At 40.7% G+C, this 17,585-nt stretch overlaps 1 protein-coding gene across 10 annotated transcripts in view; it reads right to left on the bottom strand.

Moving 5' to 3' along the window:
* The window catches only part of ULK4 (unc-51 like kinase 4), a 447,010-nt gene that overhangs the window by 305,520 nt on the left and 123,905 nt on the right, over window positions 1-17,585 (bottom strand). For all 10 annotated transcript variants that reach the window (XM_061587596.1, XM_061587594.1, XM_061587592.1 and 7 more), the window contains exons 22-23: window positions 12,429-12,556; window positions 1,848-1,981 (exon numbers count right to left, since the gene is read on the bottom strand). In XM_061587596.1, the coding sequence (XP_061443580.1) occupies window positions 1,848-1,981; window positions 12,429-12,556 (262 nt within the window). The remainder of the gene's footprint in view (window positions 1-1,847; window positions 1,982-12,428; window positions 12,557-17,585) is intronic.

The following is a 17,585-nucleotide window of genomic DNA, read 5'->3' as shown; positions in this document are numbered from 1 at the left end:
TAGAGTGGGTTCCCAATTGTGAGACATATGAGACTTGAGTTGGCTTATTGTTGGTTGAAATGGCTGGTTTGAATTATCTTTCCTTTGTCTCTCTGCTAGCTTGCCAGCCTGCCTTTGTATAAGGGGAGAGCGCTCATTGACTGAAATGGTTGAAATGTCCTTTCTGGTCACAAAGCACACAGACTGAGCTCTTTTCTCTGATTGGCCTTTGGGTGGCATGCATGCTAATTTCCTTTCCATTTGTTTTCCCTTGACTATATAATTTGACCCAGTAGAACTCTGCTCTTTATAAGCTTCACATCTGTCCACTTCTTTCTTAAAGCCTGCTAGGACCATTTTAAAATCTGGGTTTGCCTTTGCATCAAGAGCAGAAATAAAAGCAGAATATTTCTGTAGTAGGGATGTCGGCAAAACTGAAATTTTCTGTTCACTATCAGGTCTCCCTCCTGAGGCATGCAACTGATCCAAAATATTCAGCATATCCATAAATCCCATAAGGGTCAATCTCCCTTCCTTAAATGAGCAGAAAACAACTCTTTATAAATCTGGATCTGCTCTTGCATTCCAGTTTTCCCATATAGATTTTTCATAGCTAACAGCATCTCTCTAGCAGTCCTTTCATTCTTCACATGTGTAACCTGCGAGTCAGCCAAACATTGATTATACAGCCACAAGAGTGGCTGTATACTATAGTCAGCATGGATTTTTCACATTCCACAATGTTAAATTGAAAATACCCCACACACCATTCTGATCCTTCCCATAAGCTCATTTCAGAACAAAACCTTACAAAACTTATAGTCCTGAACTCAGAAATGCTTGCTTAACAACCCTCTAAATTTTCATGGTGATACACAAAGTTTGAGAGAATTGAGAGTTCAAAGTGTAAAAAGAGAGAGAAACAGACCCCTTTTGGACTTTTTTCTGTCAGAGTTCTCATAATCAGTTGAAATTCATTAAAAATCAGCCATGTTCACAGAGTACTTGTAATCCTATTACTGACCTTGCCCCATACTCTGACCTTCATCTTCTGCAGATTAAAAGTTTTAAAAAATGCCTGGCTGATTCTTAATTACTTCAAGAAATTTTGGCTTGAACTCAATGATAACGTCTCACAGTCACAAAGGATTTTCAGTTAAACAGAATAATTTTTAAAATGGGACTATAGCTAATTGATAGTGGACATAGGGATCCTGCTGGGACCTGGCTCCCCAAAAAGTAAAGGGTCTAAGGCCCCCCAAGACTCTAAATGACTACACCCCTCTCTAGCCTACAATGGAAGGCAGAGCTCACTTTAGGTAGAAAAGCCTGATCAATGCAAAAAATGGCAGAGTCCTTGTGAAAAACACACAAATGATGTGCCATAGACAAAGCCCCCAACTTCGAAACTTGTTGTGCTGAAGTGATGGCAACCAGGTACAGTACTACGAAAGCCATAATTTGCAAGTGTAGACCTGAGAGGTTCAAAACAGGAATGTTGCAAACCTTGCAGCACCTTCTAAAGACTCCACAAGGGGAAATTGCCAAGTTTCAATTCAGACCATTGAATGTTTTCTAACTATAAAGGTGTAGAAGCTACAACTACACACATATACACCGAATTCCTCTTATAATGTCAGAATGCAATTTAGCCAACTCACCCTTATTAACACAGGGTCACAACTGCAGCGCTATGATATAATACTGCCTCTCCCATTTCAGCATTATGCTTTTCCTACAGTAACTCATATCATTACTGTTCTTGGAATCTTTTCTTTTTTTGAGGCAAGAACTACTGTGTGTCACAAGAAAATAAAGAGAAAAAGGGAATCCCTCCCCCCACTTTGTAGTGAGATAGCACAATTTACCTAGAATTTGTGGCAGTTCACACACAATGTGAAAGATGAGAAGATCCAGGCATTTTGACAGATATTCATTGGTGCTTTGCTGCTCTTTTCCTGGCATGGCCTTTCTGCAGTCTCTTTCAATGTACATCACCAATCTACACACAAAGAAAATGATCTTATATAACAAAAAACTGCTACCTCTTTGAAAAGAATGAGAAATAAATTTTCGTAAGGCAGCACTGCCCAACCTGGTGCTCTCCAGATGTTTTGACCATGTTGGCTGGAGATGATGGGAGCCGTACGCCAAAACATCTAGAGGGCAAAAGGTTGGGGAAGGCTGTCATGAGGTGGGTAATTCCATAGTGATCAATTTCTGACCTGCTTTCCATAATATTGTGGATTAGTTAATATTATTGGTGGTTTAAGCAAATGATATTTGAACTCTATTCAGTGTTCAGCTATTTTTGTGTTAACTGGATTGATCTCTTCTACAAAAATAATCAAGAAATATGTTATAGGTACTTTAAACGCTTTCTTTTTACTGTTTTAAAAGATGTGACCAACACAACAGCTTCGCAACCTGAAGAGTTTACCTGTAACTTGGATAATTATATTCTCTAAAAGTATGAATAGTAATTTTTAAAAAACCAACAGCAGGTATATACATAAAGAGCTAATGCTCCATGGGCAAGTGTTAAACTTATTGTAATGTTTATTGGAAATTGTGTGAAAAAAGGTTTTATATGAAAAAATCATGTGTGTTAAGACTGCTGTCAACCTTTTACAGGGTTCTACTGTTCGCTGAGGCACTAAAGTGATTTTTTGTATCTCTAGATGACCCTACATATTCAACCTAGCTAGTGAGAGAAGGAAGGAATTATGACAGTCCTAAAAAGGGATTTAAATGATACACATAACATGTTTATGCTATGTAAGTCACATATTGTGATGTTATGTTGGCAACAAGAGCTGTTGCATGTAAAACACATTTCAGGTAATATCACATTTTCTTAATGTGAACAAACTCAAATAACAGAATAAAGTTACAGATGTATATATTTTGTGACCAACAAAACGTGCTAAACCAGTTTTAAGCTTTATTGTCCTAAGTTCATCTGATTTGGTTTCTAACATAACATTTCTTCTTGCTTTACCAAATGAGAAAGCAAAACTATCTATACAATAAAGGGTCATTACCCTATTGTTTATTTTCTTGGAAAGGTCTTTAACAGAAGATTAGGGGGAAAATAGAGAAAGTCTGAGTAATCTTGCATGCCATGCTTCTGGTTGTTTTACTCACATGTAAAATGCCATTTTGAACAACTATTGCCAAATAATGAAAATTTGGAAAATTATCTTTAAAATGATATAGAACATGTTATCTATGTACTGGAATTGCAATTGCTTTTTAAGATGTTTTTACAGCTTTTTTTAAAAAAAGATGCTTTAATATATTGTAAAATCTGTTTTCAACATGTTTTAGTGTTTTTAGTGTTTTGTTTGCTGCCTGAGCTTTTCTGGGAGAAAGGGCGGGATATTTATTATTTATTTATTTTATTATTTGATTTATATTCCCACCCTTCCTCCCAGTAGGAGCCCTGTGCTGCAAAATTTATATAAATTTAATTAATAATAATAATAATAATGAAAAATAATATATGAAAATGAAAAATGGGTCTGTAGGTTGACATTTTCATGGAATTATCCCGCCATGGTTATAAACCAGATGGAAGTCAACTTCTGCCTTCTCCCTCCCATGGGGAGATCTCTAGCTACGGCCTGCTAATAGGTAAATAAACGACTAACATTCAAGTTTAACTAACATTCAAAAATACAGTTCTCATAGCATAAATGTACATGTAATTTTTCCTATCAAATCCTCATGTCTGCCTCTCATTTGCATATATCTGCACCTATGGGCAAAGGAGGTACCAATTAATAAGTTTATGTTTCTGTAGAAGGCATGTCTCAAGTGTTCAGCAACACTAGCAGCACATTCCCACATATTTCTACTCAAAACTAAGTCCTATGGAGCTTACTCCCAGGAAAGTAGGTGTAAGATGCAGCAAAAACTGAACTTTAGTTGTGTGTAATCATAGCATCTTGCTTTCACATTTTATTTTAAATTCAACAGGAATAAAAAGTCCATTTTTAACAAGTTAATTTATAATTTCTTCATACAGTAGAAATTAATACTAAATCTCAGAAGCCTTTAACTGGATGAGCAATCCCTTAGTAACTAGAGAAAAACTCCACTGAGATTGGTACTCAATTCAGGAAGAGAATTTCCTCACTAGACCCTTGGGCAATGATAGCACAGAAAGCATAGTAAAAAGGGAATATATATATTGAATTTTATTATGGTTCTGACTGTTTCTCATATTACATTTTTTGGTTATAGGTATGATTACTCATGCATCCAAAAACCTCACTGTAGCTCAGAAGAAGTAGACAAGCTTGACAATGGCCAAACCCCACTTTCATGTTACATTTATTTATTTATTTCATTTATACCCCGCCTTTCTTTTCATGACTGAAACCCAAAGCGGCTTACATATGGTTCCCAGGCAATACTCCCATCCAGGCACTGACCAGACCTGACCCTCCTTAGCTTCAGCAGGGAGCTGGCCTTATGTGCCTTCAGACCATAGCCATTTGAGCCAACCTTAATACATATGTAGAGATCAAAGACCAATTTCAGTCTTTGGAACAATTTAGTGAGCCCTCTTACTGTGAGCATTAAGTTGCCTGAATGAAACTGGGCTCTTCACACCTAAAACAAGTGCTTTCGGTACCATACTTAACTTCCTTACAAATAAACACTGCAAGTAGGAAGACTGCAAACAATCCATCTAGCTAATTATTATCAGTTATCAAATACACAATGGGTAATATTCACTAGATTGGATTCAGTGTAGTTAAACTTAATTTACATGTAAATGAATGTAAGTTAGGTCATGGCTAACTTGCCCAATTGATTGCAATTAGTATCAAGTTAACTTATTCTGCATCCAATCCAATTACTACAAAAACAAAGCCACGTATTATTTTGATCACTCTTGCCAATAGTGAATCCAGATGGTAACTAGTGACAGGATTGTAATCAAAATGTGACCATTGAGAAACAAGAGTGTGGTATCAGCATGTTCGGAGGGAAAACACAAGGTTTGTAGAAGTTCGACCAAAATAAATCATTAAACAACACAAGTTTAAGGGGGCACACCACCTGCTAGTCAAAAACAGTAACAGTACAAGGATGATTTAACATGCTAGGTAGCTTTGGAATGTTGAATTTTAAATGGAAAAGAAAACCTGAAAATCTAGGGATAGGGTGTAAAATGGAGTATCCTTCAGGAGGGCTTGGCTGGATGATTGGAACCTTAACAGTGATACTCTTATTATACTACATTTTGTCCCACTTGTATGGGTATGAAAATCCTATATCTACTGAAAAGCTGTCACTGATTATTGTTTTAAGAATAAGGATTCTTAACATTTCAAAACTAAACCTCCATCTAATGACTTATTTGGAACTATTCCTGTGAACAATACTCTTGTATTAAAGAAGATGTGTGACATCAGCAGCACAAAAACATAAAAAGAGCCTTAGTTCTCATATTTTGTTTTTACCTAATTATCTACAGAACCTTTATAATAATGTTGCACACCATTCCAGTCTCTGAGCAGTGAGAGATCTCCAGGGGTCCCTGCGCTTACCTAGGATTTGGTTTCCTTGGAAAGAAGGTCAGCGGAGACTGTGGTGTCTTTTAGGAAATATGGTTTTTATTTACACACATTCCAACCTGAGGTCAAGTTGGAGGGGTTCAAAGCATCAGCAGTCCAGTAGATCTTGCTTTTCTGTCAGGCTTATAGGAGGCATCCTGAAGCCTTCAAGCAGGGTTGCCAGATCGAAATTTTAATGTAAAGCCAAGCAATACTAGAAAACAGCCAACAACAAGCCAAACAAATTTTAATATATTTTTCATACTAGTCACATCACATGAAAAGCTCCAGATCCAGGTCATTACTATCTTCCCCACTGGAATGAGTGGAACATACGGCATAAACCATGGTATCCTTCTGTAGCAGCTCTGGGAGATGTGGGTTGAGGGCATTGTACTTCAACCTCCAGGGATGTTTCCAGAAAGTAGTAATGGGAGGCTTCTGTTCAACATCATGGGAGTTTTCCGGTGGTGTCCCCACAAGGTTCCATCTTGTCCCCCACGCTATTTGTCTATATGAAGCCACTGGGAGTGGCCAATAGGTGTTTTGGAGTGAAGTGTCACCAATATGCAGATGACATTCAGCTCCACCTTTCTGTGCCATCTGAATCAGCTGGACAGTTGAGTCAGCTGAGGTGCAAGACAGGTGTTTGAAGGCAGTTATGGGCTGGATGTCAGCTAACTGAAGCTGAATCCTGAGAAGACAGAAGTGTTATGTGTTCCAAGTTCTCAGGTCCAGTAGATGGGAAGATGGCCTGTTCTGGATAGGATTGCACTCCCTTGCAAAGGAGAAGATTTGTAGCTTGACAGTACTCCTGGATCCAGCAGTCACTAGAGGCTCAGGTGGCCTCGGTAGCTAGGAGGGCCTATTTCCAGCTCCAGCTGGTTTGTCAGCAATGGCCTCTTTCGGAATTGCTGGCCATCTGGTCTGCCTTCGAAACTTGATGACATCATTTGGAGGGAGCGCAACACGACATTGAGGTGCGCATGGATCATCAGAATTTAAAGAGCCTCCACACCGCCCACAAACTCAACTAGAGACAGGTGCGCTGGATGCAGTTTTTTGCACGCTTTCATTTCAAAATCCATTATATTCTTCAAGCCCAGAATAAGAGAGCAGACGCTCTGTCCCGCAAACCGGAGTACCTAGAGAATCCCACCCCTTAGTTGCTGCAGTTCATTATTCCTCCTGAGAAGGTGGTAGTCAGTGCATGTCAGGATTCCTGGGTGGCTGATTTACGTACAGCACAAGAGCAGGACCCATTTGTCAAGGCGAAGCTCTCCGATTTCACCACGCAGACTGAATCGGGGCAGGAGGGCTTTACTTGGAAGGAGGGGGTTTTATATCACAAGGATGCCATTTATGTGCCCCCTGGAGAAACAAGAGCCAGAGTGTTGCATCATCCATGACTCCCCCACCGCAGGACATTTTGGGATCTTTAAGACTTTACAAGCAGTAACCAGGGAGTTTTGGTGGCACCGGATGAAGAAGGAGGTGGAGCACTAAGTTCAATCTTGCCCCACTTGCACATGGGCCAAACACGCCACGGGACAGCTGGCAGGGCTCCTAGAACCACTCCCCACTCCACAGGGTCCCTGGCAGATGGTCACCATGGACTTTATCACAGATCTCCCTACCTCACAAGGGAAAACTAGTGTTGGTAGTAGTGGATGCCTCACGAAAATGGTTCACTTCATTCTGTGTACTGGACTCCCTAATGCACAAGACACAGCCCATTTGTACATGCAGCATGTAAATACTGGTTGCACGGTCTGCCACACAGTCTGGTCTCAGATCAAGGGACACTATTTACAGTGCGGTTCTGGCATGCGATGTGGCAATTGCTACAGAGTGAGCTGGGACTGTCTCTGGCTCATCATCCACAAACTGATGGGCAAACAGAAGGAGTGAGTGCTATCCTAGAACAGTATTTACACTGTTATGTCAATTATCACAAGATTATTGGGTTTCCTGTTTACCATTGATGGAGTTCGCGTACAATAATGCCGTACATGCTCACACGCAACAGACTCCTTTCTTCACCAACCTAGGGTACCACCCTCAAGCTTTTGCCACCCCTCGAATCAACCCATCCATCTCGGCGGAGGAGGAGTTTGTACAAGAACTCCAAGCCATGCAACAACTACTGAAGGAGCAGCTGGAGCAGGCCAAGGAGGACTATATGAGAACAGCTGACCAGTATCACCAAGAGGGGCCCTCCATCCAAGTAGGAGATAGAGTATGGCTGTCTACGCACTATTTGCCTACGACAGGTCGTTGCCACAAGTTGCAGGATTGGAGAGTGGGACCTTTTGAGGTGGAAGCACAAATCAACCCAGCGGCTTTCCGTCTGAAGCTACCCCCCACCTTCAAAATACACCGCATTTCATCGCTCTCTGCTGACACTGGAACATCCTCCTGACCCACATCGAGCACAAGTGGAGCCGTCTCCCCCCCTCTCAGTGAATGGGCAGGAGTACGAGCTGGAGCAAATCCTAGACTCGCAGAAGCGCCGTGGCCACCTCCAGTATCTAATACACTGGAAAGGATATGATCCATCCGAACGTTCTTGGGAAACAGCAGAGGACGTCCATGCCCCGGACTTGGTGAGAGATTTCCATGAAGCTTATCCGAATAAGCCCAGATCTCAGGGGTGGAGGGAAATGGTGCATGGAGGGGGGAATGATGTCAAGCCCCAGCTCCCTCAGGGGAATCAAGGAAGGGGACTGAATGAGATGGAGATCCCTCAGCTAGAGCAAGGGGAAGAATCAGGGGGTGTAGACACTTTTGAGGACCATGGGGGAGGGGATGTGGTTGACTCTGTGCCAGTTTCCACTGACAGTTCTCCCGCCAAGGAAGACTTTGTGCCACCTCCAGACACCTCAACAGAGCCATTGGAGGATGTCCTGGTGCGCGCGAACTCCAACCCCCCGAGCTCCCCTCCTGAAACTTCAAGCGCATCCCCACCTCCTGAAGCCGAGTCAGCACCTATCGAGCCTGTATTGTCAGGTGAGCCAGCGGAGACACACCCCCTTTCGCCCTGTGCGAGATGTCGCAAGAAGCGCCTCGGCCAGAGGGAGAGTCTTTGAAGGAGTCAGAGATTACAGGCAAAGACCTTTCCTACTTAAGGTAGAGCCCCCCTGATCTGGGTGCTGAGTCAACTTCCTTCACACGCTGCAGAGTATGCTTAGGTAGCTTAGTTAGGGATAGAAGTGAGTTAGCACTGTCATGCCTAGCTCTGGCCTGGTACCAGACCCTGAGTCTTCAGAGGATGAACAAGATATCCCACAGGTCAGGGACATTGAGGAACAGGCAGGGCTCCCTGAATCCAATGCTGTCCTGCCCAGAGTGTGAGTCACGAGGCGGAGATGAGGATGAAATTAATTCTTGTTTTATTAGAGTAATTGAAACATCAAAGGCAGCACGTTTCATAGACTTAGCTAAGCTAACTCACTACTGTCCCTAACTAAGCTACCCAAGCATACTCTGCAGCGTGTGAAGGAAGTTGACTCAGCACCCAGATCAGGGGGGCGCTACCTTAAGTAGGAAAGGGAAGGGAAGTTAAAGATGGCCCTCTCCCACTATTCAGCTACACTTCAATTTATAGCAAAAAAACCCATGCATGTACCCACTGTTTGGTGGGCATATTATTAGTTCACATTATTTTTTTGATGACCTCACATGTTGGGAGGGGGCAGGATTAGGGAAGGAGAACACCTTCTTATGTTCTCAAGGAATAAAGAATATAATGAATTCTAGAGGGTCAGCATAATCTACTGACTGTTATGAACTTGTAGTACATTGATCTTGGTAATAAACTTACCAGTTATTGAGAAAGACTGGGCACAAGAACAGCCAAAACAAAGTAGGCTTTTTTTGGGGGGGGGGCTATAAGGAATAAATCATAGAAACCTCTCAGTAGGAAAAGAATTCTTCTAGGAATGGCAACATTCTTTGGAAATAACCAGCTCTTCTTCCTAGCCACATTACTTGCTGTTTGAGTGAATATTTTAACATCACTAATGTAACATGAATGTTCCCTCCTTTTTAATCATGTATTTAATGCATTTTCTTTTCCCCTTCCTAAAGTTTAAAACTTTTGAGATTTTGTTTTCCCATTTTTTCTTTCTTCCTAAGGAAGTAACAGAGCAATTCAATCTATAGGGAACATGGATGTAAAAAATGCTTCATCCAAACCACATTCAGTGGCAGCTGAGATATGCTACAGTCAGGGAAAGTGCCCAAGCCTGGTGGAGGACACAAATGCATGCTCTCTGGGTCCACAGGAATACAGCAGCTCTCCACTGATCATGCATGCCCAGCCCAAAAGACCCACAGCTAACTGGGGCTGAAGTCTGAATCTGCTGGTGAAGAATGCAAGCTGCTTCCACCTCCAGAGGACAAAACACCTCTCTTTTTTTGTCTTCCCCACCCCTCCAGGTACTACTTAAAGGTGTACCTAGTCAGTATCATGAACCTTTGGTGTGAGGCCAAAGGGCAAAAGCCAAAGGGTTCTTGCCCTGTGGCTCTTAGCCTATGACATCAGCCATAGATCTGCTGAGAAAGGAGCATTCTGTCTGCTAGAGATTGTTTGCTGCTATCACTCCACTCCTTTCTATTGTACAAGGAATCTAGACTTTTAGTGTGCACTGTTTGGTGCTCTTGAAATATACTGGAGTTGTGACAGGAGTGCTGCTTTTTGTTGGAAGTTAACAGAACTGAGGGAAGATTTCTGATCAACATCTTTTACCCTAATTGCATTATCCTGTAATAGTAATGTAAAGCTCTGCCCTTTTCTCACTTTTATTGTTATGGTTTTATATAGGAATACTGCATATTTAAACAAATTTACTATAATTTTTTAAAATATATCTTTAACCTTCTTGTGATTAGTTTTGTAATTTTATTTTAGTCGAATTGTGGATTTTAGTTAAAGTAACCATAGTCCCAAATTATTATTATTATTATCATCATCATTATTATTATTATTAGATTTATATCCCACCTTTCCTCCCAGCAGGAGCCCAGGGCAGCAAACAAAAGCACCAAAAACATTAAAACAAACTTTAAAACACATTAAAACAAAACATCTTCAAAGTGTTACTTAAAAAAGAGCTTTCAAAACATCTAAGATTAAAAACATTTTAAAAAGAAGGTTTAAGAACATATTAAAAAGCAATTCCAACACAGACACAGACTGGGATAGGTCTCAACTTAAAAGGCTTGTTGAATTATCTGTTTTAATAAGGCTCAGTTGTGCTTTAATCTTCTTTTTCTTCTATATGGGTAAGACCACATGCTCAAGTAACCCCAGTACGAGGATAGCATTATCTAAGTCTTACTCACAGTAGACCCACTGAAGTTCACAGACATGACTAACTTAGGAACATTCATTTCAATAGGTCTACTCTGGGTAGGCTTTAGTTGACTAAAACTCCTAATTCCTATGTGCCAAGGCAAAACAATGTAGTATCAATTACTTTCTGGTTTCTCCAGCATCTCCTATTTAGGCTAACATCCCCAATAGTAATCAGTTTGCTGTACTTGAGCCAGATTCCACAAGACCAACAGTAGCCCCACGACTGTTCCTATAGACCCATTTGAGGCATCAGTGACATCTGGATCAGCAACATCCAGCCATGACAATGGAAGAGTTTTGGCTGATCAGTGTTCTTTACAGGCTAGAACAGTACCTTCAATCTCTAGTTCTTTTAGAAGAACAAAGAAAACTTAAGAACAATTTTCTTCTGAACTAGCTTCCCCAATTATAGATATGTGACCAGCTAGATCCATCACTACAATTATAGAGTCTGCTCCTTCACTTCACAGTATCTGATGGCCCCACAGCAAGTGACGTAACTTTTACATCTGCACAGAATAGGTCTTGTGGTTCCACTACATTACAGTAAAAGATATGCCGCTCAAAGACTGCTGCAATACATCACTTATCTTACATTTTGAATCTTCATCGTAGTGAAATCTTCTGTTCTCAAATTCTCAAGCAAAGAGACACATACCAACATTCTATAGCAATACTATTCCTAAAGCATTGCTGGATTTCAACAGAGTATTGAAGTCTATAAGGATTCTATCCAGAAACCTTAACGATCAAAAGAAATCTCCAGCTATTGAACAGACCACGTACTCACCCACAGCAGGCCAGATCCAGATTCTTGTCCTGATTTCCTTAACCAGGAAGATTGCTGGCGTACCAGATCACTCACAACAGAGGTGGTTGTCCTATACAGTAGGGCCCCGTTTTACAGCTCTTCGCTTTATGGAGCTTCGCTAATGCAGCGGTCTCAATTAGTCGCAATTAGACTAAAGCCCCACTCATAGCGCACTTGTTCCGCTTTTACGGCGGTTTTTGGGCGTTGCACGCCGTTCTATTCAATGAGTTCCACTTTACAGCAGTTTTCACTCTACAGCGGGGATCTGGAACATAACCTGCCGTATGAGTGGGGCCCTACTGTATATGAAGTTCCTGGAACTTCTGTGCCTGCCTGTCCCTGAAACTAATGAGCAGTTTGAGCCCCTAGAGAAGGTGTGGGGAACCTTCAGCCCTCCAGATGCTTCCGAATGACAAATCCAATCATTCCAGGCCACTGGCCATGCTTGCCTCAATTATTGACTTGCTGCAAGTAGCTTGGCAGTGTTCCTTGTGTCTATAATTTTTTCCTCCTCTGTTCTGTTAATTCAAAGGATGCTCACTTGATACTACCGATGTCATAGTTCTCCTTAGAAATCCACCTGATCATGAACCATGTCCTCAGCACTGGAAGGTTAAATAGGTTTGTTATAAAACATGATACAATTCAGTTAACAAGTTTTAACTGCGCACACTTCTAGGTGCAATAATAGCTTTGACCACCACTTTACCTTGTTTGGCAGCTCTGAAGCAGCATCTCTTTATTATGAATTAAAACTTGTAACAAGACTAAAAAAGCTTTTGCTCGAACAGAAGTAGAAGGGCTTTCAAATAGTCGAATAACTGTTGCCACAAGGTCCTGATTGGAAAGGGGGGGGAAAGCACTTTCAATTAGAAGAATATACATAACTCGATTTTGATTTTTTCTATCATTTTAAATTAAAATGGTACATTAGTAATTTTCACAAGTCAAAACCACATAAGGAAACTATGACATAAATGTCCTGCTTTTTATTAGCCAATATCATTTTTACAGAGCTTTTTCTGGGGGGAGGGGTTCTTGGGTATTTTCATTCTGATACCTGCACATGCCTGCACTGCACTGATCCACTTTATAGATATGGACAATGTTAGGCTGCACAGTCCACATGTATAGGAGGCAATGATTTCCCTTTGAACTATTTTCTGTACTTCTTGTCATGAAAATACTACCTGTGAATACAAACACTTTCCATGAAAGTGTGTCTTTCATAGAAATAAGAAACACAACCTTCCAAAAGCTAATAGACTTTTCTTCTACTAAATAGACACATGGGTGAAAATGGCAGATGGGCGCACAAATGAAAGGGTGCCAATTCAGCATTAAAATTAATCCTGTGTCTGCAATTAGGACCATTTAGCAGCCCAGCTATGCAACTCTTCAGTTTATAGAAGTGAAGACACAGATTTTTTGCAAATATATCTTGTAAGAGAAAAACTCTGACAATATCCTCAGATTATAAAGGGATGTATTTCATTTTTTATATAAATTTGTTTTGTAAATTGTGTTTCAGAACTCCTACCCTTGCACGCTTTTGAAGAACTGATGGTCCTGTAAGCAGTTAAGAGTGATGAAGCAAACAAAAAAAAATCCTTAGCAATTCCTTGTGACTTTGGCTTTCATTATGCTGGAATATATCTTTATTCAGAATTATGGAGAAAACGTACATTTGCTGTATAACACAACGTAATATGTGGGTTGGCAGGTGAATTAAATGGCAGACCACAGACTTGTCATTATCTTCAATATAACACAGAGGGCATCGGAACTTTCAAACTTAACATACAGAAATAGGGCAGGAGGAAAAAGAACTAGAAATTACATTAATAAATCTGGTGGTTTTTGTTTTTTTTAAGACAGTTGTGGGTATTTTAAACATGTTCTACCAAATATGGCTTTTTGCAGCCTGAACTATAAACAGAAATTCTAGAGCCTGAATTATAAGAAGAAATTCCAGAGACTTGGTCTCTTGCCAATAATTAGTACTATAATAAATTAGATGTTCTATAACTACTCTGAGGAGATTTATTTGATTAGATTTCTAAAATGTGTACACTGGCACAGAATTACTCAATGCATGAATGTAATGACTTGGAGCCAGAGATCCACCTATGGAAGAGGGACAAAAGCCGACTTTCTAGCCCCCAGAGCCCTCCTCCCACGAATACTTTGAGAGTTGGGACATCCTGATGAATGGTCCAGGGGCTGAGAGGGATATCATGAAAAATTGGGCGGAGGCACCTTCAAAAGTAAGAAAAGTACATGCACCATGTAATTTCTGCATGTGCCTTTCTATAAACATAGTCAGAGAAAGTAATGTGTGGAATCCCACAGTATAAGAAGCATCGAAACAGGACACCTGAGTGAATCATGCTTGCTCCTTTTGTGCTTATCCTGCTATTTTGCCATGGAGGTTATATGGCATTCCACACTGAAAGCACATATATCTTCCTATGGAGGGGATGTGCAAGCTCCCTTTGCTGCAAACCTTACAGAGCATGGAAATGTGGGACTGGAAGGAGGAACAGCCCTAGTTGTATAGCCCTCCTTTTTCATCACCTAGCTACCTGAAGACTCAACTCTTGTGTCCAAACAAAACCCCAAACATAAAAAACCCTTTACAACATGCACATTTACAATGTCTACAAGGCAGAAATAAAATGATAGCCATTCCTCAGACTTTCCCCCCTCGAACAAACTACGAAGTGGTAGGTTTATAATAAATACATACTAATGGTGTCAATGATATATAATATTTTGCACTGGAAACTGCATCCCCTAGAGTACAATTTCTATTCTCTCAGTATGCAATTGCCCTGAAATCTCTTGCATCCTATTACTCTCAAGTTCTCCATAGTAGTCAGTGAGATTTTCAAGAGCCATACAAATATAAAATAGTAGAGTTAGAACTAAGAGTATTATTTAAATGTAGCTTTCCCAAAACTTTTAAAATCCCCCCTCAAATCACCCATTCTTGGCCAAACTTTGTATGAAGAGTAAACTGTTCTTTATTATTGAAGAATATTAAAATATTAATAAATATGATAACTGAAGTTCTTAATAAAATGATACAAAACAAAACAATATAATCACATAATTATAGAGATTAAAAACATTTCTGTGGGCTGATAATTTAATTCTTTTCTATGTTTAAAAAGAAATGTCCCCTTTACTGAAAATATTCTTTCTGCAGAAGACATTTCACTTATAAATTGGCCTAAGGTCCTTTAAGGATGGCATAATCAAAGCACAGCTTTAGTTTCAACTGATACACTCGTTATTTTCTCTTTTAAATGCCTAGAAAAGACTATGTCAAAAGTAGCTATCTTCATACATTTCTCATTATTTTTTCCTTGGGGCCATTATTGGTAACATAATACAGATCACAGAATGCATTGAATTTTAGCAGCAACTCAGATACATATTAGTTCTACCTCTTGGGACTTGGCAAAGAAAACATGTCAAGTTCTCTACCTCATTATTTTTTGTTCAGCTTATTTTGGTTATAGTTCCCTCTATTAGTGATGTTCAGGATGTATGCTGACGCTTATGTAGCCAGAATGGCACCACCCAGGGAGAGGTACCAGGAGGTTCAGGGGAAACATAAGATTTGCAGAAAAAGAAAAAAGGGGGTCCAACTGTCAAATAAATGGTGGGGGGGAAGTCTGCACCTGCAGGTGCTTGTGTACAAAAAATGGGAGAGAGAAGTGTGGAATAAAAGCCCAAAAAAGCCATTACCTGAGACTCATTTGGAGCTCAGGATATGACTGCAGCCCTGCTCCCACTCTAGCGAGCCCTTCCAACCCCAATCCTTCACCAACAGCTGATGAAGGGCACATCCTTTTGGAGGCCAAAGCGGTGAAGAGGCTGATGCCAAAAAGCAAAAATGGGAGCAGGCCAACAGGACTGGAGCCAAAATGGAACCACTGAGAATGAACAGGGAAAATATGCTGCAGGTTTGAGACAATCCTAAGGTTTGCATGCAGGAGCATGCAAGTTTTAAAACCCCCTCAAAGCGGGAAATCCTTCCCAAAACAGTTAAATGTGGTGTATAACTGTACAGCCATGCAGGTGAGTGGAGAGATAACTAACAGCAGCACAACAGTTACTAGAGCCTCAACCATAAGAATAACTCTGAGAGTAGGAAGTGGATGCTGCTCTGGAGCTTTGCAGGTAGAAAATATATATGACTAGAGCTTTCTTTGTTTCTCTTTCCAAGCATGTATGCAGTTCAAAGAGTGCGCAGTAATATAGCACAAGTAGCATTTCAAAGAGAACTAGTAAGTTGCCATTGATTTCCCACCCCTGCTGCTAACATGCAGCCTATAAAACTGGCACTACTAGTTAACTTTCACTCAGTTTTTCTGCACTTCTCCAGAGGAAGAGAAAATCCTTTCACCAATGTATTTCTTTTAAATTATTGAACATTCCTTCTACACTGGAGCAGAACCACAGAAAAGCACACATTTACACACGCACACACACCCCAACTGCATGACCCTTGACATTGAGGGGAGGGGAATCACACAGCCTCTCAGCTAAGCCTCAGTCTGTTCCTTTAAATAATTAAAAGAACTTTCCTCTGATGGGATCACTAATCTGTTGTTGCACTCCAGTAAGGGATTTTTGAAGCCTCCTGTTTGTCGGCTTATGAGACTAACCATAGAGGGTCAGGTGGGGATGTCCAGTACCTCAGCTGTGGTACGCCCCCCTTCACATTTAATTATATTAGATGTAGACAGACACTTTTGTTTTTATTCCCTATCATTTCCCTGCTCCTACAGACAGGCATTCCCCTAAGGGACGGTAAAAACAGAAACATCCCCCATGTATCCTGAAGCATCTAAGGCAAGGAGAAGGCAGGCAAAACACACCTTTGCAATGGAGAACTTCCTGTATTTCTGGATTGGGATGGAAGCAGGAGGCTCTGAATTAATTCAAGGAAATATTCCTGCCCTATACAAATCCATGCTTCCAGCTCACATTGAGACTGAAGCAGATTTCTCCCTGTCCCTAGTAGTTAAACAGTAGTTTTTTTAATGAAAGCTGACCATAGTGTAGTGCCAATTCAGGGTCCCTTCATGATAGTCACACCATACCCCCTTCTAAGATTATACAATCTCTAAGATTATACAATAAAATGAACTTTCAGTCTCCAAACTGTTTGAAAGTAGTCTAAACAAAGTACTTTACCTTACTGATGCACTGCAACAATCAATGGAGATCTCCATGTGATATGGAGATATACTATTTTCTGTGCACACACAAATGTACTAAGATACTGTGAGGATAAGGAGCTTCCTTTGCTGAATTTCTCTTCTTGGTTGTCATACTAAGAGTAACTACATTTGGGCAGAGCTTATGAGTCTTAGGAGGAAACTTAAGCATGAAAATTCATAATCCTAACCTCTGTTGCTGGCCGCACCACACACATACACACACTTAGGCATATCCATTTCCATTTCTCACTTTACCATTTATGACACACATATATAGATCATCATTAAAAGCTCACACACACACACACACACCCCACACACACACACCCCCACACACACACCCCACACACACACACCCCACACACACACACCCCACACACACACACACCCCACACACACACACCCCACACACACACACCACACACACACACACCACACACACACACCACACACACCACACACACAGAGTATTTTCTCTCTCTTTTCCCCTCCTTCTGGCTTTGGGCTGGAACAAAACTACACATTTCCCCCCCCTTTTTTTTGTTTTGCTGCTAGGTTGAGAATATAATCCTAGTTAAAAAACAAACAAACAAACTGGAGGCCAAGCAGCAGACAGACAGACAGACAGA

Source organism: Rhineura floridana, chromosome 10 (assembly GCF_030035675.1).
Source record: "Rhineura floridana isolate rRhiFlo1 chromosome 10, rRhiFlo1.hap2, whole genome shotgun sequence".
In the NCBI taxonomy this organism is placed as follows: Eukaryota; Metazoa; Chordata; class Lepidosauria; order Squamata; family Rhineuridae; genus Rhineura; species Rhineura floridana.
The sequence above is the reverse complement of the archived record's forward strand: the minus strand, read 5'-3'. Positions and strand labels throughout refer to the sequence as shown.